The 23,719-nt window shown below is 38.3% G+C and overlaps 2 protein-coding genes across 8 annotated transcripts in view; one reads left to right on the top strand and one right to left on the bottom strand.

Moving 5' to 3' along the window:
• The window catches only part of TMCO3 (transmembrane and coiled-coil domains 3), a 34,930-nt gene extending 27,087 nt beyond the window's left edge, over nucleotides 1-7,843 (bottom strand). For 2 of the 3 annotated variants that reach the window (XM_023522900.1, XM_023522898.1), the window contains exons 1-3: nucleotides 7,320-7,843; nucleotides 3,230-3,409; nucleotides 1,287-1,478 (exon numbers count right to left, since the gene is read on the bottom strand). In XM_023522900.1, coding sequence (XP_023378668.1) covers nucleotides 1,287-1,478; nucleotides 3,230-3,409; nucleotides 7,320-7,763 — 816 coding nt within the window. In that variant the 5' untranslated portion in view covers nucleotides 7,764-7,843. The remainder of the gene's footprint in view (nucleotides 1-1,286; nucleotides 1,479-3,229; nucleotides 3,410-7,319) is intronic. The other variant, XM_023522899.1, reaches the window with a different exon arrangement.
• Nucleotides 7,844-13,577: 5,734 nt separating this feature from the next.
• The window catches only part of DCUN1D2 (defective in cullin neddylation 1 domain containing 2), a 30,619-nt gene continuing 20,477 nt past the window's right edge, over nucleotides 13,578-23,719 (top strand). Inside the window, exons 1-4 of one of the 5 annotated variants that reach the window (XM_023522901.1) lie at nucleotides 13,578-13,938; nucleotides 18,765-18,827; nucleotides 20,042-20,258; nucleotides 22,775-22,943. In XM_023522901.1, the coding sequence (XP_023378669.1) occupies nucleotides 13,936-13,938; nucleotides 18,765-18,827; nucleotides 20,042-20,258; nucleotides 22,775-22,943 (452 nt within the window). In that variant the 5' untranslated portion in view covers nucleotides 13,578-13,935. Of the gene's footprint in view, nucleotides 13,939-18,764; nucleotides 18,828-19,856; nucleotides 20,259-22,774; nucleotides 22,944-23,719 lie in introns of those variants that run through there. The other 4 variants (XM_011379523.2, XM_011379524.2, XM_011379525.2 and 1 more) reach the window with 4 other exon arrangements.

The raw sequence follows: 23,719 nt of genomic DNA, 5'->3' as shown, positions 1-23,719 counted from the left end.
CTCAATGTATTCTGGGAGTAGATGAGGTTAGCTCTCGATGGTCTAACAATTATAGCAAAATTTATCTTTTTTTTTTTTTTCCTTTGCTTAAGCCTCATGGTAGTATTCTAAGAATTCTGAGCACTAGGACTCCATTTAGCCTTCTAATCTGGGAAACTTTTCAGAGCTGGTGTCCCAGTATAACTCACTTATCTTCACCATTAGTTGTCCCACCACACAAAATCAATATAACCATCACAGTAATAATTGTTTCAGGCAAGAATAATCAGTGGGTGCTAAAACTAATGAAAGTTTGATGAGGAGCAGGATTTCATACAGTCTCAAAATATTTCCCCAGAAATTATATATTAATTACAAAGGGAAAAAAAAAAGATTAACTTCACAGTAGAGAACCCACCTGTTCATGGAGGGCACTAATGTGTTTAGTTTGCAGACTCAGCTCCTCCCAGTTGATATTCCAGCCAGGAAGGCAATAACATCTGCTGAGCTTTATCTATTGATTCACATCTATTGATATAGGGATCAGCCCCTCACTGTAGCCCTTGGGGATCATTTATATTCTTCTCAGCCTGTCTGTGTTAGCATCATCTCTAAGACTAGGTTCTTTGTCTGGGTTTCTTTTCCTGTGCAAATTCCATTGTCAGAGAGTTTTGTTAGAGACCTGACAATTTACCTAGAACTTGCCAGCCTATCCTGAGTAGGCTGAACCCTGTTACTTATATTACTCATTTCCATCAAAATCCTTAACACCATCAACTTCAAGTCTTTAAATAATTCTATATCCTCTTACTAGACTGGCTTCCTTAGAGCTCACAGATCTGCATCTAACTCAGTCAAGGAACACCAGTCACCACTGGAGGCGACAGTTCTCACAGTGCACCCATGTCTAAATAAAGCCATGTGTGATATTTTAGCCAAAACTTCTGTGCCTCAAAAGAATGTTCTATCTTAGTGAAAATAGTTTTTAGAGGGTTAAAGCTTTAATCCTATTGTAGTAACTCTTAACTTCGAAAAGTCTTCCAGACTCTCAAAAGCAAATTAATTTTCATTTAAACATTAAAATGCCTTATTCTTACAGAAAAAAAATTAAGAAAAAATGTTTCAAATCACAGAAAACATAAGAAATTCTAGTAGAATCTATTACAAGGAAGGTTGTACACTCTACTATAATGTTCAGAAAATAAAGCTCAATTTTACTTGATATGTGTATCAGGAGATAGTCAGGGACATTAGTAGGAATTAAGCCCCGCATATGATTTTGAGAGGAGAGCAAGCAGACAGACTACCTTTATGAAGTGGTGATCTGCACGTGGGATTGTTGCGTCTCTGGGCTTGGTCAAAATATACTGGTTGTTCTGGGAGTCAATTAGCATGCTAAGACCTAAATCATCCTCCACTTCCCGTTTCGTGAGATTTTGTTTGGAATTGGCCTCTTCTTCCTCCACCCTCAGGACGGCCTCAAAATTGACACCTTTGACCTATAAGAATAACCAATATTATGTAATTAAAACCAATAAAGTGTTTTCAAGTTCAACTTTTAGAGAGTAAATTCTATATAGAAGAATGAAAGGAATATTTTAGTATTCTGTCAAGTGTGACAAAAGATCAATAAATGTTCATTGGCATGAATTAGGAAAAATTTTTCAATTAAAAAAGTTATTTAAGGATGGAAGTGTTTAGGATTTCTATTACTTCCAAATATCTACTTTACCTTATTTCAGGGTATGACATTGTGATTTCTAATAAGAAATATATATTTGGTCTTTATCCCCTTTCCTGGCTCACAGCTCCCAAAACCCATGTAATTTCCTAAGTGATAACAAGCAATGAGAACATCTTTTGTTATATTTGTCTTTTGTCCTTGGTTCCTGAAATAGCTCTAGAGCGACAGAAGAGTGTCTTGTTATTAATAACAAGCCCCTAGCAACTTCACCTGTGTTTATATTAGTAAGGTAATATTTAGAAAGCCCTTAGATAGCCACAAGACTAGACTAGTTATCAGGAGAACCAACCATGTGATGAGAGGGTTGACCTTTCAGACCTACCCAGATCTCCAGGAAGGGAAAAGGGGCTGGAGGCTGAGTTCATCGCAAATCTACATAATGAAGCTTCCATAAAAATCTCTCAAGTATGGGGTTCGGAGATCTTCCAGCTTGCTAAACACGGGGAGGTGTTCAGCTGGGAGGGTGGTGGGCCCAGAGAGGGCATGGGAACTCCACTCTCTTTCCTCATACTTTCCCCCATGTAACTCTTCCATCTGCCTCTTCCTGAGCTGTATCCTTTATAATAATATACTGGTAATCTAGAAAGCACACTGCTTTTCTGGGTTCTGTGATCTGCTCCAGTAAATTCTGAAGGCAGAGGACAGAGGTCATGAGATTCTCCAAGGTGACAACCTGGGACTTGGGATTGGTGTCTGAAATTGAGGGGACAGTCTTGGACTGAGACTTTATCTGTGGGGTCTGCACTAACTCCACGTATATAGATTCAGAACTGAATCGAATTATAGGACATCCTGCTGGTGCCACAAAGATATGGAGAAATGCTTGGTGGGGGGAAACCCCGATGCCTTTGAAATACAAAAATGTTCAGGGAGCCATGAGTAAAGGGAATGAGTGTTTTACTTTCAAGGGCATACTCTTTCAAAAATTCATAGCCCTTAAAATACTTATGAGTTATCCTCCATCCCATAATTAGTTTTAAAAACATCCCATTCCTTTCACTCAATTTTATTTTCCCTCCTTTCTTCTCTGATTTTGTTCTAATTTGTTTTTTTATTACCTAACTCTTTTCTGAGTCCATTCTAAGACTCACAATTTTCAGCATTAATCTAATTTTTCCCCAAAGAATCCTGAACATATAACGAGTGAACAGTCTGAAATCCTGCTTCAGATATGGAGATCATTTCCTATAAAGAGCTTATTGCTCCCCGGTTGACCAATATTGAAACCTGACTGTCCAGAGCAAGCTTTCTTGAAGCAGGGGTCCTAACCCACCTGAGTACACAACTGGAAAACAAAGATGAGCCACTGACGGGGGACTGACAAACATGAAGGGAAAATAAAGGATAACTAGTATACTTTGGCAGGATTAAACCAAATTATTTTTATGACACAGAAGTGTTTGTCTTTCAATCTACACAAAAATATATAGATGCAAACAATTTCAACATATTCTTTCAGTAAATAGCTCAGCAGGTGACGAGGAAATTGTATGGAATGCTACTTACTGATTTATTGTCATCAAAAGCATGTTCTTCTATTTCCTCTTCTAAACGATCTGCTGCCTTTCTTACATCTTCAAGAATTTCATCAAGCATGGATAAACTTTTGTTTTGATGTTGCATATTTTTAAGGGCTTCAACTTGATGTTTTTCTGCTGCCAGAAGTTCCACATATTCTGTTTCTTCCTATTCATTTGTAAGAAATAAAGAGCGGGGTTTATTTAGAAATAAACTAGGATATAACTTCCATTCAGGTACAGGTCCTGAACACATGCACTGTCAAATACTCCTGTCATAAATGTGTAAGTCTAGCTCCAGTCAGTTAGGGATGGTCAAGTGTCCTAGACTATTCAAACATTATTAAGCTTAGCAAGTGTTTAGAGAAAGCTACTTTTACATATAGCCAAATCCTTTATAATGTTTTGATCAACAATATGACAATGGTACCATAAGATTATAATGGAGCTGAATTTCCTCTAAGAAATGGAAGTATATGTGGTTCAGGAGTTTTGTTTTGTTTTGCTTTGTTTACAATGGGAGCCCTATCTGTGGGGCTTAGCAAGATTCCCTCTTACTCACAGCACATCAATTTTGAGTGCACAGATTACATGCCTATCGGTCTGCCACTGACTTGTTTCAGCACAGAGGAGCCTGTCCTCCCAGTTCTACATATGCAGGTGATACTACAGTCCTTCCAGATCTAGCCTGATGGTCTTCAGAGTTTACTGCTGTAAATTATTTGTTGAGGACCTAAGATCCTGTACAAAGACACAGGTGTACAAGAGCTACCTTAACAAATATTAAATGACTGCCACTTTAGTAAAAGTTTTCTGTAGTAGTACAGAGACAGCTTGCCCCTGTACTTCAGAAATATTTTCAGGATGCAATAATATAAAGCATAGATAAGTTTTCTTTCTTTCATCGATTCAATGCCAGAGAGAGCCCTTTGTGCCTCATAGGATTAATGGAATCAAACCAAATTTCCAAACTCAAAATATTTAGTCCTTAGCTCCATACCCTCTCTATGTTAAACACTCTCTCTTTTTTTAAATGAATACCACAAAATTCCTTAATCTGACCACTGCTCCAACATGCAATAGCCAAAACCACATTGCCATGACAATCCCTTGTGTTCCTTTCTCTCTCCATCTTGATTTGTTGTTATTCCTACTGATCCTCAGGTCATCTTTCACTCCCTCCTGACAGACACAATTACAGTGATCTATGGATTACGCAGCCAGCTTCTCCAATATCTCCAATTAATCCAACCCACATCCCTGTTCATGGAGCAACACTGACAGCTTTGATGTTCTATTTCTGACCCTGTTGGAAGGAAGTGGGGGAGGGCTTGTGGAACAATGTTTATAAAGTCTACAGTATTATAATGTCCTAGGCCTTCACATTTACTCACCAGTAACTCACTGACTCACTCAGCAATTTCCAGTCCTGCAAGCTCCACTCATGGTAAGTGTCCTATACAAGTGTACCATTTTTTCTTTTATACCATATTTTAATGTACCTTTTCTATGTTTAAATAAATGAATACTTACCATTGTGTTACAATTGCCTACAGTATTCAGTACAGTAACATGCTGTACAGGTTTGCAGCCTAGGATCAATAGGCTATGCCATATAGCCTAGGTGTGTAGTAGGCTATACTATCTAGGTTTGTGTAAGTGCACTCCATGATGTTCACACAATGAACAAATCACCTAATGATGCATTTCTCAGTACATATCTCTGTCATTAAGCAACACGACTGTACATCAACAAAAGTAATATACTACTCTAAATAAATTCTGAAGATCATCTATTTAGACAAAAAACACTCACTGAATACTGATTATGTTCCAGGCACTGTGCCTACTAGGTATGGAGGTATAGTTGTTCTTTCAAAACAGCTGTGATGCTTGATAATTAAGCTATCAATTTCTAAGCAGGATACACAATAATTCCAAATTACAAATGGTAAATTACTCCAGAAGAATCTAACAGTATTAACTATCTGGAAAACTGATGGATAGTGTTGGTAATAGAATTTAATACATATATTTTATACAATCATATTTAAACTCAAGCTATCTTAAATCAATAAACGTACTATTAAAATATGTATTCACATTTAAAGGAGTGGGCATAGCTAGGACAGAGAAGTGGCAGGACAGTCCCAGGGACAAGGATGGCTATTTTATAGATCTCTACTCAATATCATAGCAACCCATCTAACACACAGCTGGGGGCTATCAATACCTGGACTATCTCAGAGATACAAGGCAAGCACCAGTGTAAGCTGAAATGTTGTTCATTCAAGTTGTAGAAAGTATGCATATTTGGTTCAATGTCACTCAAACTCATGTTCTCTATTTTACAGTTAAACTACCTCTAAGTACAGTAATCCCCACTTATCTTTGGGGGATACATTCCAAGACCTCCAATGGAAGCCTGAACCTGTGGATGGCATCAAATCTTACATGTTTTTTCCTATACACACATACCTTTTCACTTAAAAGCAGCACTGTATGGCTTCTCTTTGGCATATCCGAATTGCCAGCACCACTACTCTGTTCTTTGGGGCCATTAGTAAGTAAAATACGGTTACTTGGACACAGGCACTGCTATACAGAGACAGTTGATCAGATAACAGAGATGGCTGAGTGACTAAGGGGCAGGTGGCATACACGTTGTGGACACCTGGACAAAGGGATGATTCACGTCCCAGGTGAGATGGAGTGGGATGGCACGATATTTCATCACACTATTCAGAACAGTGTGTAATTTAAAACTTATGAATTGTCTATTTCTGAAATTTTCCATTTAACATTTTCAGATCTCAGTTGACCAAGAGTAACTAAGGCTGTGGAAAGCAAAACCGTGGATAAAAAGGGACTACTGTATCTCTCTTTAAAACCAAGGAGTTTTAATGTCTTAACTGTCCAAGAGACTCTGGCAAGGCAGTAACACTTGTTTAGAGGACAGCATCATGGTCTGTTTCTAACATGAATAACACACAAAATAGACAAGATGACTGAATCGAGTTGGCCAAAAACCCTGACTTAGCCGTTTATCCCATGACCATACAGCCATGAGCTACTAAATGATGGAGATACATTCTAGCAATGTGTCGTTAGGTGACTTTGTCATCATGTGAACATCATAGACTGTGCTTACACAAACCTAGCTGACAAAGCCTACTACTATAATTGTATGTGCTATACTTTCGCATGACTGGCAGTGCAGTAGGTTTATTGACACCAGCATGACCACAAACACATGAGTAATATGCTGTGCTCAGATGCTACGACAGCTACAGCACTAGGCGATAGGAATTTTTCAGCTCCGTTAAAAACTTATGGGACCACTGTCATATATTCAGTCCATCACTGAAATGTCATTATGTGGCACATGACTGTATTTCCATCCCAAATAACCATACTTTGGTAAAGAAGGTTTTAATAAGTCAATATCTTCTTTATTTTTTCAGCTATGAAGAGGAAATGATATTTTATATATTTAAAATGCCTGGCACATAATAGATGGTTTGAAAAAAAATTATATATGTAATATCACACCTGCTATAGTAATATTTTTCATTTTAAAAGTGTACTTCATCAAAATCTTTAATTCAAATGCATATATCCATTTAATATTTTAATATTCTGTTTTTAGTATACGGATGTTGAAGAAAATCATAAATTAATTAAAAAAGAAAAAGAAAAAAGAAAATCAAACTTCACACAGAAATTCTTGTCAGAAAAAAAAATTCTTGTCAGAAACTCAAAATGTTGATTGCAATTACAAACATATATTTATTTCCACATCAGTTTATTGGAATATCTTCAGTAACTATTTTAATCACCCGAGGATTTCACAATAGAGAAAAGCATTAAAGAATGACTCCTTCTAGAAGTGATAAAATATGCTAAAATAGTATGCAAAAGGAAAAGATTCTCCTACACATGATTTTCTCTATGTGTTTGATTATGAACAGATGCCCTGACAGATCACACCTGCTGAAGCATCAGCACTGTATTTTTCTCTTTCCTCTACTTTCTAGCTCAGAGTGTGAATTGTTTTTTCTCGGTAGATGAGGACTAACCTTTATGGCAGCCTCTCTCAAAGCCTCCAGGCGCTGCCTGCTGCTCTCTTTCATGTTCACAACGTCCTTGTAATCTCCCTGCAGGGCTCTCTGGAGTCCATGGATAGCCTGGAAGACTGAATTTTCACTTTCATTCAGCTCCTTTTGGAAAATTTCAAACGTGTGCACTTGAAACAGTTTCTCTTCATCCGACAGGCCAACGTCTTTTTCCACTGCTCTGATTGCATTTTTCAGTTTGTTAAGAACCACAGTCTTTTGGCGAAGAAGCCCAGATAACTTTCTGCAACCATCTAGGACCCATTGCTTCTTCTGTGTGATAGCTGCCCCTTTGCCTCGGTGTAACTTGATGGCGTGTTTTGCTACCTCTTCATGTTCTGCAGCATTTGCTATTAAATGAAGTAATGGAAGCAACACCCAGAAATAGTTTTTTTCCAATACCTTCATGATCCAATTTTAGAGGACAGGGCAAGGCAGTCCAGAGATTTCTGCTAAGTTGAGCTTGCATTTTAGATACACATTTTCAGCTGAAAAAGAGGCTTATTGTCACATATAGTTGAATGATGATTCATTACTACTGAGATCAGAATTAAAGTATTAAATAATTATATCCAGGAAACTATCACTGTTCTGAAGAAAATGTTATTTTTCCTAGATTAATAATAACATCTTAACTATTTATTGCACTTAGGTTAAAATCAAATATTGATTTTAAATATTTATGGTAAAGTATGGTTCCTGGTAAAGAATTGAGATTAAAGCTTTCATCTGAATGTAAAGGCAATATTTTTAAAGAAAAACCAGGCCTCATGTATCTACTAAATCTATCATGTGCAAAAAAACAACTCTATTTAAGAGGGTCCATGTATCAAAAGCCAGAGAATTCACAAATCAGTGAACCACTTGGAGGAAACATACTCTGTATCATTTCAGAAACGAAATCTTTTGAGCTACTATTAGCTTGCTTTGTCATATTGTTTGCTTTCAAAAATTATTTGGAATTTGCCAAATTTCTAAATTTCAAAAGTCAGTCTACAGTTAGGTGCTAACAAGATATCGAGGATAAAAAAGATCTCTCAAAATATAACATTTAGATCTCTCAAAATATAACATTTAGATCTTAGGGCTTTATGAAATGTTCGAACATTTTCAGTCATCCAAATTCAGGCTCCATCTCTTTCTCTCTTTAGGAAGACTTCAAGCAATATATATGAATTTATCCTGGTAAGTGAAGCACACACAGGACCCTGGACATGATGAAATGAAGGTTTCAGTGTAGGCAGCAGTGGGAGCTGCAGCTGTGGTGTGAAAAGATTATAATAAGCAATAGGTAGGGCTGCGTCCCCCAGAGGAGAGCCTTATCAAGGAGCAGGGGCAGCTGTGTCAGAAGGTCACTAAGAAAGAATGACCTCAGAAGTAGTAAAATAGACTAAAGAAGGAAGAAGTAACAAATCCAAGAGAGGCCAGTAAGATATACCCTAAAAAATATACACTGAACCTGGCAATTAGGAATGCATTGGGCACAAGTAGTTAGGCCAAAAAGAAAACACAACAAACCTAATTTACACAGGATTTGTAGCTAAAGGAAACAAAACTTTCATATATACTACCTAATCATTCTTAATAGCAGCATCCAATGGATTACCCTGTTAGGAATTCCTACTCGACTGTCAAATATCCCAATATTTCCCCTACCTTGAAATGTTTACTAAAATATATAACTATACTTTAACTGGTAATCCCAGTTCTAATCAGTTTAATCTGGTTTCTGAGGCAAAGCAGATTAGATGCAGCAAAAATAAAAAAAGGTGGTATTTCTAGAGATAGAATTCTAACCAAAGCAAGAAATGACAGCCAACAGAAAGTGAAGACAAAACAGAGTTTAGGAAAAAGAAACACGAGAACTCAGCAAAGACTAGCAGCCCAAGTAACCTAAGAGGTGAACTGTTTTTATGCACTTCAACAGATCCTGAAAATACCACTACTAGAGAGCAGAAGAGCCACCAATATTCAGAATGACAATCAAAAGTCGCTAAGAGAAGACTATATTCTGGTTAAAAATTCAGGAAACTGTTCAATGTTAGTACAATTTTAGACACTTCGGCTCCTAATATTACACAGAAAATTCACTTACCTTAAATAGTTCACTTTCTAACAAGGTAGGATAAATGAGAACTTGCTGTTGCTACAGTTTAAATACAACTGTAAGTAAATGTTTCCACCTTAAAAGTAAATAAAGGATTAACTAGTCATAGTAATACCTAGCAATATAGTTGATCTGTTATTTTAATGACTCATTTAATTGCTAAGCATCTATTGCTCCAAAAGAGAAAGAATTCAATTGTACTTCAGAAGTATACACTTTTAGTATCCATTTCAGAACCAAGGCAGAAATTTCAGATGTTTCATTAATGTTTCCCCTAAAAGTGACTCTCTTATGGATTTTAAACTTCAGAAAAATAACCTCCTGCATAGTTTGTGCGTAACATCCCTCTGTAAGCTTCTGGTTCTTTTCTCAAACAAGTTCCTGAAATGAAATTTATCCCTCTACCTATAATACCCAAGAGAGTTATTAATTTTTATGAGACAACTTTGAGAATTTTAGTTGTAGTCACACTATTTCCACTGAAATAAGCTTTTATCATCAACATGAAACTGATATTTATAGAACCTTAAAATATGAATCATTCCTTTTCCATAAACTCATTTTATTTTCTCTTCAAACTTAGCTACCAAATCCAATGAACTACTAAATTGTAGCATGCTTTTTCTTGAATAAATAGTAAACATTTTTAGATTCAGTGTTTTTTATTACTGTTATTTTTAATTAAACAAAAAGACACTTTAAGTTTGTTCTTTCTATAAGGAATTCTCCAAATTTCCATATTTTGAACTACTGATATGTACAACCTAGGAAGATCTGAAGGCTGAGTGAGGAGAGCTTATCACACACACGATACGATTCCACTTATACAACATTCTTAAAATGACAAACTGTAGAGCTGGAGAATAGATAGTAATTATCAGGAAGGAGGAGGGGGTAGCTGTGGCAATAACAAAGCAACAGAAGGGACTCTGTGGGACAGAAATGTTCCGTGTCTTGACAGTGGTAGTGGTCGCACAAATCTACATGTGACAGAAATGTGCAAATCTAGACACACACTGAGGAATGTATGTAAAACTGGTACAATCTGAATTAGGTGGATGAATTTTATCAATGTAATCTCCTGCTTATACTATAGTTTTGCAAGGAGCTATCACTGGGGAAAACTGGGTGAAGGGTCTACAGGATTTCTCTGTATTATTCCTTACAACTGTATGTGAATCTATAATCATCTCAAAATAAAGTTTTAAAAATTCTATATAAATGCTTATTGTTTCCCACTAGGTCCTTATTATGTGTAATGATCACCATTTACATTGCAGAGCAATGGAAACCATGCCCATGACATTTTTTATATTTTAAACTACGAAATGCCCTAAAACAGAGCTTCAAGTACAGTAAAACAAGATGCCTCAAGTACAGTAAAACTGGATTACTTTTCATTTAGAGAAATAGCGAATCAATGAGCACAACCCCTCCTGCAAAGTTCTTATTTATACATATTCCAACATTAATTAAAATACATATCCCCAATTTTCCCAAATTTCTAATGGGTTCTGCTGGTTTTAATAAATGCAGAACAGGAATCCCAAAACTTACTTTAAAATTGACGAGATTATTTGATGAAGAAAAATATTTGTAATGTCTTAAATGATTTAGAATAAAAAGGCAAATGGGTTCACCATTAAGCCTACCTGACACAAACCAAAAACTTCCAATACTTTCAATTCACTGTTATTTTACATAAAAATCAATTACTCATTCTATTGAGAATTTTTAATAATTCAGAAATATCACATATCATTTACTGGATAAAAAAACTCAAAGCAAAGCACAATAACATAGTCTAAGATCAGGCTTTCCCAGAGCCAAGTCACCAAAGTTAAAGATTTCTCCTACACACCTCTAACTTTAGGTAATGTGACTGCAGGGAATGGAGGAGACTATCTCCATAGACATCTGCTGTTAGGAGGCACAGAGCCTAGAGCCCTAGGGTCATGCAGTCCTTTCAAGGAAAGGGATGGGGAGGCCGAAACGGGAGGGGATAATGAGGGAGAAGCAGCTCCTGTTTTTCAATTTTATGTAATTGGCTAATATTTGAAAACCTCATAGCTCTGCTACGCAGCCTCTTGCTCATGTGCAACTCCTCCACTGTCTCTCTTTCTCAAGACTTTCCAGACACACTGCCTCAAATTTACCAGATCAAACTGCTGAGAGTCTAGACTGTTCACCACACAAGTGCAGCAGAGGCCACACCAGCTAGTCTCTAACTCCACTCCCCACAGCTCTCCCTACTGCCCACCAATGGTGCCAGCCCTGTCCACCCAGCTGAACCCAAGCTGCAAGTGTGGGAGGTACTCACCTGGTGCCTGGGCTACAGACAGGAAATTGGGAGCAAGCAGTGTGAGTATGGCAGGTAGAGGGTTAACAAGTCCAGTGCTAGTTATTTAGCTTTTCCTGAAAAAGGGAAAATATGAAGATTTGTAGTTAAGTAGTTCAAAATTAGAATTTCTTCATGACACCAACACTTTTAGGTCTTAAAAAGCGAGGAAACTCCAACAAATAATCTACACCTCAATATAATTTCGGGAGGATTTAAACTTTAACAAATGAAATAATGCAAAGTATATTTCTTAAAAGATAATGCACTCATAATCCTGTAAATACATTTTATGGTTGATTCTCATCTAATTAGTAAAAGAACTGGAGAATGAGTTGAGAGGAGGGAAGGAGAAAGAAAACTTTAACGAACATTAAAAATCTTTAAGGCATTTAATTGTTAAACTGTATAAAAAACAAATATTCCATTGACTAACCCAATCACTGAGACACTACTTTTTAAAAATTGATGAACCTATAAAATACTCTGATCCAGTGAATAATTATAAAAATGTAAAACTCTGAAAATGCTGAGCTACCTTATACCTAGATCATGATACCACCTAATAATATGTGAACGTCAGAGCTTAACAGTGTTACAAAGTGTATTTAAAATTATATTTATTCAGGTGCTATTAGGTGAAGTCCAAAACGGACTGAGACGCAAGGCCTATGAAGAGGGTTGGAAGTCTGCGACCAGCGATTGTTCTTTCTTTACAGCCAGAACAGCGGACGTGCGGGGTGGGAGGGAATAAATAAGAAGGGACCTGCAAAGAAGAATTCTTTCGGGGGAGGAGTAAAGGATCCACCTTGGCACTCTCCTCCGCCCGGGTTCACGTGCGGGAAGGTGAACTGGCCGCTGAAATCCAGCCATCAGTGGGTATGCCCTGTCTTTCCTGGGAGCTGGCCCAGAACAGCCAGTCAGTACATCAATATAATTAACGGATGAAGCACACAGAAGGCGTTAGGTCTTGTGTGTGAGCCTGTTTATATGACCGGCTACAACAAGAAGTTCACACCTAAGTTATGCAGCCCGGCTGGGGGGTCTGTAAACCCACCCAGTCGTTTAACCACTGACTTGGGTCGCTTCCCCAACTTCACGGATAAAGACTGCACGTCCCATCACTGGCCCATCAGATCTTCTTGAACAGAATCCTGGGGTCCACCACCAGGTCCATCTGTCTTTACAAGAGGTTGTGAAGGAAGCTGAACAATCACCCTCACACACCGCAGGGCCAGACGCGCGCGCAGGCGGAGACACGGAGAGCGATGCTTAGCGATCTGAAGGATCCGGGTCTGAGAGACAGACCCTTGAGAGGAAGAAGAGGGAAGACCCGGGGAAGGGGAGACCCCCGGGAGCGAGCCCCGAGGGCCCGAACTTCCGGCAGGACCGGAGGCTCCGAGCCTCTCGCCCGAACCCCACGCAGCGCTCACCGGGACGTTCCGGAGGGCGCGCGTCCTGGGCCCGGCTCTCCGGCGCCAGGAGGTGAGGGGCGGACAGGAACGCGGCTTTCCCGCATCCCTTCGCAGGCAGCGGTGCCGGCCCTGGGGCAGGGACAGGGACCGGGGCGGGCACTGGGAGGGCCCAGGCTGCTCGACCCCTCAACCGAACGCGCTCTCCGCGGCCGAGGCTAGGACGGAGTCACGGCTCCTTTAAGAGGGTGGGGCAGGGTTCCGTCGGCCCGGGGAGGCGCGGTGCTCGTCGGGATTTGTAGGAAGGTAAGGAGTACCCGCATACTGTTGGCCCACGGGCTGCGCAGTGCACGATGGGATTTGTAGGAGGAGGGCGGGCCTGAGAACTGTCGACTCCTGGGTGGCCCACGCACTTCGGAGTCGGAGGAGGAGAAGGAGGCGCGTGCGGGTCCTGCCGGTCCCCGAGAGCGCTATGCGCGTCGGAGTGGGGGAGGGAAGGGGGCGGGGCCTGGGTCCGGTTGGCTCCCGGGCGAATTGGTGCACGCCGGGAGTTGGAGTTCCGTCGGCAGGACCTGTCGCCACCTCCCCTGCGCCCCTCCCGGGGCGTGTGTCCCGGGAGCCGACTCTGAGGACGAGGACGGAGTGGCTGGACTGGAGCAGGAGGCGGCCGGGGCTCCTGCGCAGACGGCTGGGCCGGCAGGAAGCTGGGGAGCGCCGGAGAGAATGGTAGGTGGCCCGCAGTGTCGCCTTCCGCCTGGCCCTTCTTGCACACCCGGGGCTAGGGGAGCTCCGGGGTCGGAGGGCCGGGGCCGAGCCGGGGAGCACCGGGCGCGAAGGTCATAGCCTTGCGAGGTCGCGGTCCGCCCTCCTTCGCGGAGGCGCTGCTGGAGGTGGGGAGGCACGCAGGTGGGAACCTGCACGGCTCTGAGCGAGACCCATCCAGTGACCCAAGTGCAGCATTTGGTTTGACGGGTTGGAGGCACAGGTCGAGCAGAGGGACTCCGACCAGTGCTTCACCGAAGCACGAGCTGCCAGGTGAACGAGGAGGGAGGGACGTTTCGGGCAAACGCAGCATCCTGTCAGAGATGAAACAGACAAGATAGAGCCTTTGAACATTGCCAGTATTTCTGTGTGGCTGGAACGTGGAGTTCAGGGTCGACAATGGCAGAACTACACAAGTAGGGCCTTGTATTTCCTGCTGAGTGTAGAGTTTATCCAGAAGATAATGGGAGCCATAGAAGGTCTTCAAGAAATAGGGATGTGTGTGATTTGATCATGTTTGTATTTTATTAAAAAGTGTTTCGCCAGGAGGATAGGAATTGGATTGGAGGGGGTTAGTATTTCAGTGCAAGTCGGAAGCTGTTTTAATAATTTAGGGAAGAAAAGGCAAGGGCTAGAACCAAAGATTGTCTGTAGGAATAAGGGAGATAAGAGGAGGGAGGGGTGAAGAAGGAAAGAAGAATAAAGGAAAGAAAGGATTCAGCAGTTCCTAGCTTGGGCGTCTGAGCAGATGGTGATGTTATTTACTAAAGTGGAGAATATAGAGAGAAGAACAGATTTGTATGGGAAAACGATACAGTAATGGGGGGGGGAGAGAAATAGAGGGATCATGTAATCATATAGTTGGTTGGAGATATGGACCTGAAGCTCAAAAGGGCCATTTCTGGAAATGTAGTTACTTTGAAACGGAATGGAAACCATGGTAGCCTTTGGGTTTCATCATTTATTCCATAAATTCAGAGGTTTCAGTGTAAAGGAAGGTAGTGTGCAAGATGCTGGGAGTTTGATGGTGAGCAAGACAGATGCAGATTTGGTATTCATGGAGCTGATGTCCTCGCAGGGAAGAAAGACACTAAACACAACTATTTTATTACAGTTTAGATAAGTGCTAGGGAGAGGCACAGGTTCCAGGAACCCATGAGATGGGGTGGGTGAGTGGTGTCAGGTGCCAAGGCAGTGAAAGCTTAGCTAAAGTAATACCGCGTGAGCTGAACTTTCAAGGAGTGGGGTGAGAGGAGCAGCCAGATATGTGCAGTACTCCAGGTGGAAAGAACAGAATAGGTGGTAGGAAATGGTATGTTCCAGGAATGTGAAGACCTGTCTGGCTACAGCACAGAGAACCAGGGAAAAGTGACACAGTAGGAGGCTGGTGAGAGAACTGGAACCAGATTGTAGTCTCCTAGGGCACAGGAAGAAAAGTGAGTCTTTGTCCTAATGGTAGTGGGAGCTGGTGAGGGGCTTTCAAACAAGACAGAAATAGTCCAGAAAGAATTTATAGGGGAAAGAGTGGAGGCATGAGGACAGAACTTTAGAGTGGGAAGAAAAGCCAAGAAGAAGATGAAGAAGGGATGGTCAGAGAAACAAAAAGACTAGAAGGGGTCATAGAAACCAAGGATGGGGACAGTCAGCAGTACAGCCAGAAGGCTCTTGATAACTCTAGCTCAGGTTGATAACTCTAGTGCAGGTGCACTGCCCAGACAGGATGAGCCCACTTCAACAGGCAGAGACCACTCTCTCCAGCTGTTAAGGGAAAAGGCTAGGTGGACAGGAGCTTAACTTACAGAAAAAGACTGTGCAACCACTGCAGAGGTTGAAGATCCTAGAGTGTGAAAGGAGACACTTGAATTTAACACCACCTGCAGCCTGCTGTATATGGAAACGAAGTCAAAGTGACCAAGTTTATGTAACTATTTTGATCAATATAGTTGCCTGGCAGCCCCCTTGTAAGTTGATCCTAAGAGAAGATTTTGTTGTATTAAGTGGAAGGGCATTGTAAAAATAACTTTTTTTTTAAAAAAAAATTTTATGTGTAGTCAGTCTCGGTGCCCAGATTATATAAGTGATTTTTCACAAGGTCACAGTGAAAATATTTGAGACTTTTTCCATAGGTTAGAGATTTTTATTTGATATTTCTACTGGATTATCTAAATTTTAATTTCAAGAATTTTGTGCATTTTAACAGAGTAAAACAATGAAACATAGAAATTCCACTCCCCTTGAAAAGCTGCCATTAATAATTTTATTCTCTTGATGTGGTCTCAGTGAAGGTCATCAGAGCTGAAAGGGTTATGGACCTGTATTAATTTTACATGAATTTCATCCTGTCGAAATAGGTCAATGTTTTCTTCTTTCCTCTATAATTTTTTAGTTTATGAGGCTTTTTCTTTTAGACAGCTTTAGGCCAGTTCTCCTTTTTGCAAATTGCAACTTACAGCTTGCAAATTGCATATATCGTCTTTAGACTTAGCTTAATGATTATTATTTCAATGACTTATTTTATGGAGAAACTTGTAAACTGTTTCAACTTTAATGACAGTCCCCTCCCTTTTGATTCTGGCCAGAAACTTGTTATGGGCTAAGCTTAGACACATGGCTCCTGTTGCTCATTCAGAATCAGCACTTTGCTACCACTTTGTGGCTCAAAGTTTTAGGATCTGTCTTATGACATATCAGGCGCTTGGAATATATCCGAGAGGGATCTGATTTGTTTCTCTATCTGCACTCTCCCCATTTTGTAACTTAACATAGTACCAATTCAAACCACTTGTGTGGCCTAGATCTAAATACTCCTGCACCTTCTCTTCTAGAGTTTTCAGAAAGTATTCTTCTTTACACTGTTGATGTAACTATTTTGTCACATGTTAGGAAAGGCTTCAGGAGGTGATTATAAAAGTACCTCAAGATCAGGCATTATCATGTCTTCCAGGGGTCTGTCAACACTTACTTGGTGTCGATCTATCAGTTGTATAAAGCTGGTTAAATAATTCAGTTACTTCACAGTGTATTACCTTGTCAATTCATCTTAGAGGTTCTAAAGGTGCTATGTTGAATTTTTTTTTGCATAAAATCTGTATAACATAAAATTAACTATTAAAAAAATGTACAATTCAGTTGTGTTTGGTATATTAACAACATTGCGCTACCACCACCTCTATCTAGTTCCAAAACATTTTCATTACCCCAAAAAAGACCCCACAACCATTAATACTTACTCCCCATTCCTCCCTCACCCCCGCCCCTGGCAACCAGCATTCTGCTTCTGTCTCTATGGACTTGCCTCTTCTGGATATTTCATATAAATGGAATCATACAATATGTGACCTTTTGTGACTGACTTCTTTCATTCAGCATGTTTTTAAGATTCACTCACATTGTAGCATCAGCACTTTATTCATCTTTATGGCTGAATTTCATTGCATGTATATACCAAATTTTGTTTCACAACTATGACAAAATTTTAAAATCTAGCATTGATGGCAATTCCCATAATGAAGATATCATGGTTATTCCTAATGGTGTACCATTTTGGGGCTGAACATCTGTCTATATTCTAAGGTTTCTGAGATAACCCTTGGCTTTGCCCACCCTCCCTTAAGGAGGCTATCAACTTTATAAAAAGATGCCAGCTTTATTTTTGTCAGCTTACTCTCAAGACCTCTGAGATCTGCCCTAATTTAGCTAAATTTGACCTCAGAGAATATACCTTGAACCCTTTCTCTAGTTCCTTTCAAAGGCTCAATTTCAGGAAATAAAGTGTAAAAATATATTCCATGTATTTTCCTAGAATCTAGATCAGGATTATATACTACAGACCAAAGACTAGATTCCTGTGTTTGTAAATAAAGTTTTATTGGTGCACAGCATATCCACTAATTTGCAAATTTCCTATGGCTGCTTTTCTGCAATGGCAGAGTAGCCCCAGTAGAGACCAGTGACTCCTGATCTAGCTTATTGGTTTAAAGTCTGAGTTCCACTTTCCCCTACCCTCCAAGGAACCAACAGATGGGCTTAAACATTCTGTGAAAACCCTGAAATTTTATGCAAAACCACATGCACAGGTGTGTACCATATATGTTTTCCTGGAGAGAGGATCCGTAAACTTTTATCAGATTCTAAAGGGACCCAAGACCCCAAATGATCATCATTGTTCTAAGTAGCCAAGATGTTAATTTTCTGTTACCCTAGATCAGCAGTTCTCAAACTTTATAGTCCCAGGTCCCCTATGCACTTTAAAAAATTATTGGGACCCCCCAAAAAGCTTTTGCTTATGTGGGTTGTAGCCATCATATGTACCACATTAGAAATTAAATTGGAAAGCTTAAAAATATGGACATACTTAAAAAAAACAATAGACCCATTTACATGACATTTTTGCAAATATCTTTAATGTCTGGCTTAATAAAATGTTCTCATGTCTTCCGCATTCAGTCTGTTGTGATATCAAAAGCGATATAGCCTCTGGAAGCCTCTGCTGTACACCAATGAGAGTGAGAAAGTCAGAGAGTGGCTTATGAAGATAGTTTTGTTATCATGGACCCTCTGAATGGTTTTAGGACACTGGGGCCCCCAGACCATACTTGGAAAACAGTGTATTTGGACTGCATTATTGTATTCCCTTGCTGAATTGTACTCTGCTATCTTGGCATCAGCATCCATTGAGAGATGCCTTAAGAAAAAACTCTGGAAGCTTCCTCTGCTGTTTATTGTTGGCATTTTGGGGAGGAGTTGGTCTGGTACAAAGGGGACACTGCTCATTGCCCTTTTATGAACAGCCACAGGAGACACTTCCTTCAGGTTTCAGTGCCAGGAAGAGCTGTGCCACTTCTGGGCCACTGGTAGGTTTTAAATCTTATAAAAACAGATTTTCTTAACTAATCCCATTTTATTTTTTGCTTTGGCAACTCAAAGCCTAATTTTCAGCTCACTTTCAGCTCTTGTATATGCTATGCATGTCTGTATCATATCCCTGGCTTTCTTATTTTCCTCTTTTTCCTCCTCTCAGTTTCTTCATTTATATCTTGTTTTCCATTTACATATTTTTGTAAGTTATAATTCTGTGTTTCTGCAAACTGTCTCTTTTTTTTAACAAGATCGAGTATAAATTCTTTTAAGTAAAACTTTTTCACTTATGTGCAAAGCATTAGCATCTCATAAATTATAGAGTCTGTTTTAATTTACAGAAATTAGTGAATCACTTTTATTTCTGGTGTCATTTTCATCAGGTTACTTTAGATAAATAGAAACTTAACCATCCTAAATCTGGATGTATTAGGATGTTATTTTGTTTCATTATATACTATATATAGTACAGTTACTTGGCAGTTTTGTTATTTACTATCTACTCACAGCCTCTGCCCTATTTTTCTATTTTATTTCTGTCTCATGTACACAGATATTCTTGTTATTAGTATCATCATTTAGTCATTAATAGGCTTTTTGTGCCTGCTTTGGAATTTTCATAAATTATTTTTAATGCTTTTTAATTCTGTGTATATGTTTACATCAATGTGTTTCTGCTGATTTTAAACTGGGAAAAACTTAAAACAATGATATTTCCCAATTGGGAAGTCCTCCTCTTGTTCCTTAGAGCCTGGAATTAACTGAAGCCAAAGAAGACCCTGCAGATGGTCAGTGGTGATGTGGTCAGGCCTTGGGTCACACATGCGGCCTCATTTCATCAGGAGGCTGCATGTGTGTTATAAAAAAGAATTTTACTGAAACTTAGAGAAAACATAATATGTACTTAATGCAAATTGAACTAGGTGGAGATCAAATTGTATTTTATATAAAATATTAATTATAATTTTTGAAGACTAGATTTTGCATATTTGTTACTATATAGATGCTGTTGTTTCAATTTTCAGAAGACTGTGCAGCCTTTTTAACTGATGAAGAACAAGGCTTTGTCTTCCTGTAATTCTGAAGTGAAGTTGAGTCACCCAACAAGAAAAAACTATGTCCAGTTAAAATATAGGCATTAGTAATAGAATGCTGAAACAAACCTCTGGATTGGCTTCATTGGCTTTCCTGCTTCTTTTGCATCCCAAAGCATAAGCTTAAATCATCTCAGAAGGACAAGGTCCGCCAGTTTATGGCATTTACTCAGGCTGGTGAAAGAACTGCCATCTACTGCTTAACACAGAATGAGTGGAAACTAGACGTGGCCACTGACAACTTCTTTCAAAACCCAGACTCATTCCACAAGGAATCCATGAGAAACGCAGTGGACAAGAAGAAGCTGGAGCAGCTGTATAACAGGTACAAAGGTAAGGGGCGACAACAAGGGCAGACAGAGAGAACTCATTTTTATCTCTAGGGAACAGAACGAATGTTATATTTCTTGAATTTCTGATGCCATTTTCCAAAGGCCTCAAATATACTGTTCCTACTCTTCCTGCAAAATCCAATCAGTTTAAATGGAACTGTGATTGTTAATCTGTATCGGTTGCGGTTAGGATGAGAAGAGAGGAGTCTAAAGATTAATTGGTAGTGTGCTCTCCCTCACTTGTTCTGGGCAGAATCTGATGAGTTGACCACCAGTGGCAGGGCAGCCATCAATGGCATAGGGTCGTGGCCAGGTGGCTACACTTGTGAATACAGTGTTTTTTCCCCAAACAATTCCATCTAGGCTAGAATATTTGTGGTGAGAAAGTTGTTTAAGAACAATACCAAATCATAAAAATAATTTGGACTTGAGGGTTAAAGTCATCCTTCTCTTAACAGCATAGTAGTGTTGTGACCTGAAATAACTTTTGCTGTTGCATAAGCTTTGGGGGAAAGCTCTTAGCGAAGAAACCTTGGTGTTGGAGATTGGGAAAGTTGTTATTTTTATTGAAATCAGTACCTAAAATGGAGCCTCCCTATCAAAATACAGTCATAGTGCAAAAATAAGCCTGTATAATGAATATATACAAATCCAAATCACTCAGCAGGCTTTATAATTTCATATCAAATGTCAAATCTGTGCTGTAATGGGAGAGGTGACAATGATTCAAGAGTTGATTTATTTTTTCTTTCTAGCAGTTTCTAAGGTTAATCCTTATATTTCCAAAACTTGAAAAAAATCAACCCTTATTTAAACATATTAACCCAAACAGAATAACTCCCTTGGTTTTAAACTTGGCTTTAAATTCTTATTTATGTTCATTTTTTACTTTTGAGAATACCGTGTGTATATTTTGATCTATTTAGATCTGGAAAATGAATTGAAAATTGCATTCTTTTTTTTTTTTTTTTAATCTTGATCCAAAAACATTCTGTGGTTAAAAAAAGACTTGTAGTTCTCAAAAAAATGAACTTTGTTTTAAATTAAGCTTTAATACACTTTAAATTTGTTTGGCTTAGTTAATTGTTGACCTAATTTTATAAGTTAGATGCTATGCAGATATTTTAAATTCTTCAAATATGTGTAACTGCCTTAGAAAAAATACTTTCATGTAAGTGAAAATTGTCATTTTTCTTTAGTCTAAACTCTATCCCTTCATCATTTAATATTATCTATGCAATTCTAGTCATTTAAAATAGATATAAGGTACAATCATCTTGGGTTCAAAAAGTACATATATAGTTCAAAGACTTCACAAATACAATATTGGTTATTACATTAATTTATACAAATGATTGAATACTTCCAAAATTACTTTAAAATAGTATTATTGTATATGAAATTTATCAAGATGACTTATTAGGTGAGAGCATTGTAGACCAATTTTTCTATTATCCTGAAGATCTATAACATTAAGAGCACAGAATTGAATAGGAAGACAAGTGAGAGTGTTTTACAGAACCTTTGTCCTGTAAACCCATGGCTACAGTTGTCCTCTTACTAATACTTTTGAAATAGTATTAGTAGAATAGAGTTGGAAGGGTATTTGTGGTTTCATTCATTTAACTGTCAATTTTTGTTGTATGTGTGTGTGTGTGTGTGTGTGTGTGTGTGTATGTGTGTATATGCACGTAACATGTATATACATATAATAGTTTGTAATACTTAAATGACTAAAGTTAAATCTTCTATGACAAAAAAAGTTATCACACTTAATCTTTATTCGACCAAAGGAGCTACAAATTTTCTGTTTGCGTCATCCAAACCAAGTTAATACATACGTTATGATAATATATTATTACAATGCACACAACCTTTTTGAAATTACTAGGTCTAGTTTGGTGAGGTCTTGCTGGTGTTCTTTTAATAGATTTTCTGTTTGATTTTCTGATGGCAAAATGCTAAGTTTCTTTATATTTAAACTGGAAATGGAGAGAGAAGCCTGAATTTCTAAGCTGTTAAATGTGGATGCATAAACTAAATGATTTTGAAAATAAGTATTGTATAGTAGCATTAGAACTATAGCAAAATGACTTCACTTTTAAAAGAAAAACATCAATCTTTTGCTTTGGTAGGGTTGTGATAGAAACTTGAAATATTATAACTACTTTACCAAGGAAGTCTTTTTTGTAAAAATTTGCCTTTAGGCAAACTAAAATTTTGTAAACTTGAATTTTATTTTACTTTAGGGAAATTAATTTTTTTTTAATGATGAAGTCTTCTCAAAGAAGTTTCAGTGATTTTTTTCTGCAAAAGCCCAGAAACCTAGAAATAGGAGTATTTTCTGGATAAATGATTATTTTGTCTTTCACACAGAGTAGAAAATTGCAGTCTATTGATTGACGTATTTGAAACACTCTTGCTAGAATTATGTAGTAGGTGTATGATTCTAACAACCCATTTTAGTAATGCTTTCCAAAATAGTGTAACTTCTTTTTCCCTTGATTTTTACTATAGACCCACAAGATGAAAATAAAATTGGAATTGATGGGATTCAGCAGTTTTGTGATGATTTAAGCCTAGATCCTACTAGTATCAGCGTTTTGGTTATAGCATGGAAATTCAGGGCAGCAACTCAATGTGAATTTAGCAAAAAGGAATTTGTAGATGGCATGACGGAGCTTGGGTAAGTAAATTGATCTCAATTTAAAGTTTAAAATTTAAGTTTAAATTTTTTCAGAAAGGAAGATACTTTCAACAATTATTTTTCAGCAAACAATATTAATTTCATATCAATATAAATTCTTTGTGTACCTTATAAATTTCTTATCTACATGCACTATATTAAACCTTTAAGCCTTTGTTTTCTCTTTAAATTCCAGTTAAAGTTTTGTTTAATAATTTTATTCATATTAATACTTTTTGTAACTTATTTTTTACTTTTTAATTTTTTTTCCCAGTTTTGAATTGACAGTAAATATCAGGGTGTTTTTGTTTTCAGCCATTCTGTTTAGTTTATAATACTGTATACTAAATGTTTAATTTAATATGTTACTATATTAAACATTAATAAAATGTGATTTTGATTTTTGCTTATAATACTTCACTGTTCTATCTATATGGTTAGAATAAAAGCTTCATTAATAATGGGATGTTTCTCACTTGTCAGATAAGTCAGAGAAGTCAATAAAAGCATGTAACATAAATGTCTTTTAATCATTAAGCTTACTGAACTATTTCATGAGGTCATGTAAAAGCCAACTTGCTTGACTTGCTGATATTCTGATATTTCAGTGTTGACAACTTAAACTAGCTTATTTTTAGCTCTGAAGGAGCTTGACAGCCTTAGGTAAACATGTTCTTAAGGCATGTGCTTACAGCATTCCAGGTAAAAAATAGAACATTTGTTGTTTCCACTAAACCGATGAATCTGTTATATTTGTCAGCCTTGTCTAGACCCAC

This window comes from Pteropus vampyrus, unplaced genomic scaffold, assembly GCF_000151845.1.
Source record: "Pteropus vampyrus isolate Shadow unplaced genomic scaffold, Pvam_2.0 Scaffold363, whole genome shotgun sequence".
In the NCBI taxonomy this organism is placed as follows: Eukaryota; Metazoa; Chordata; class Mammalia; order Chiroptera; family Pteropodidae; genus Pteropus; species Pteropus vampyrus.
The sequence above is the reverse complement of the archived record's forward strand: the minus strand, read 5'-3'. Positions and strand labels throughout refer to the sequence as shown.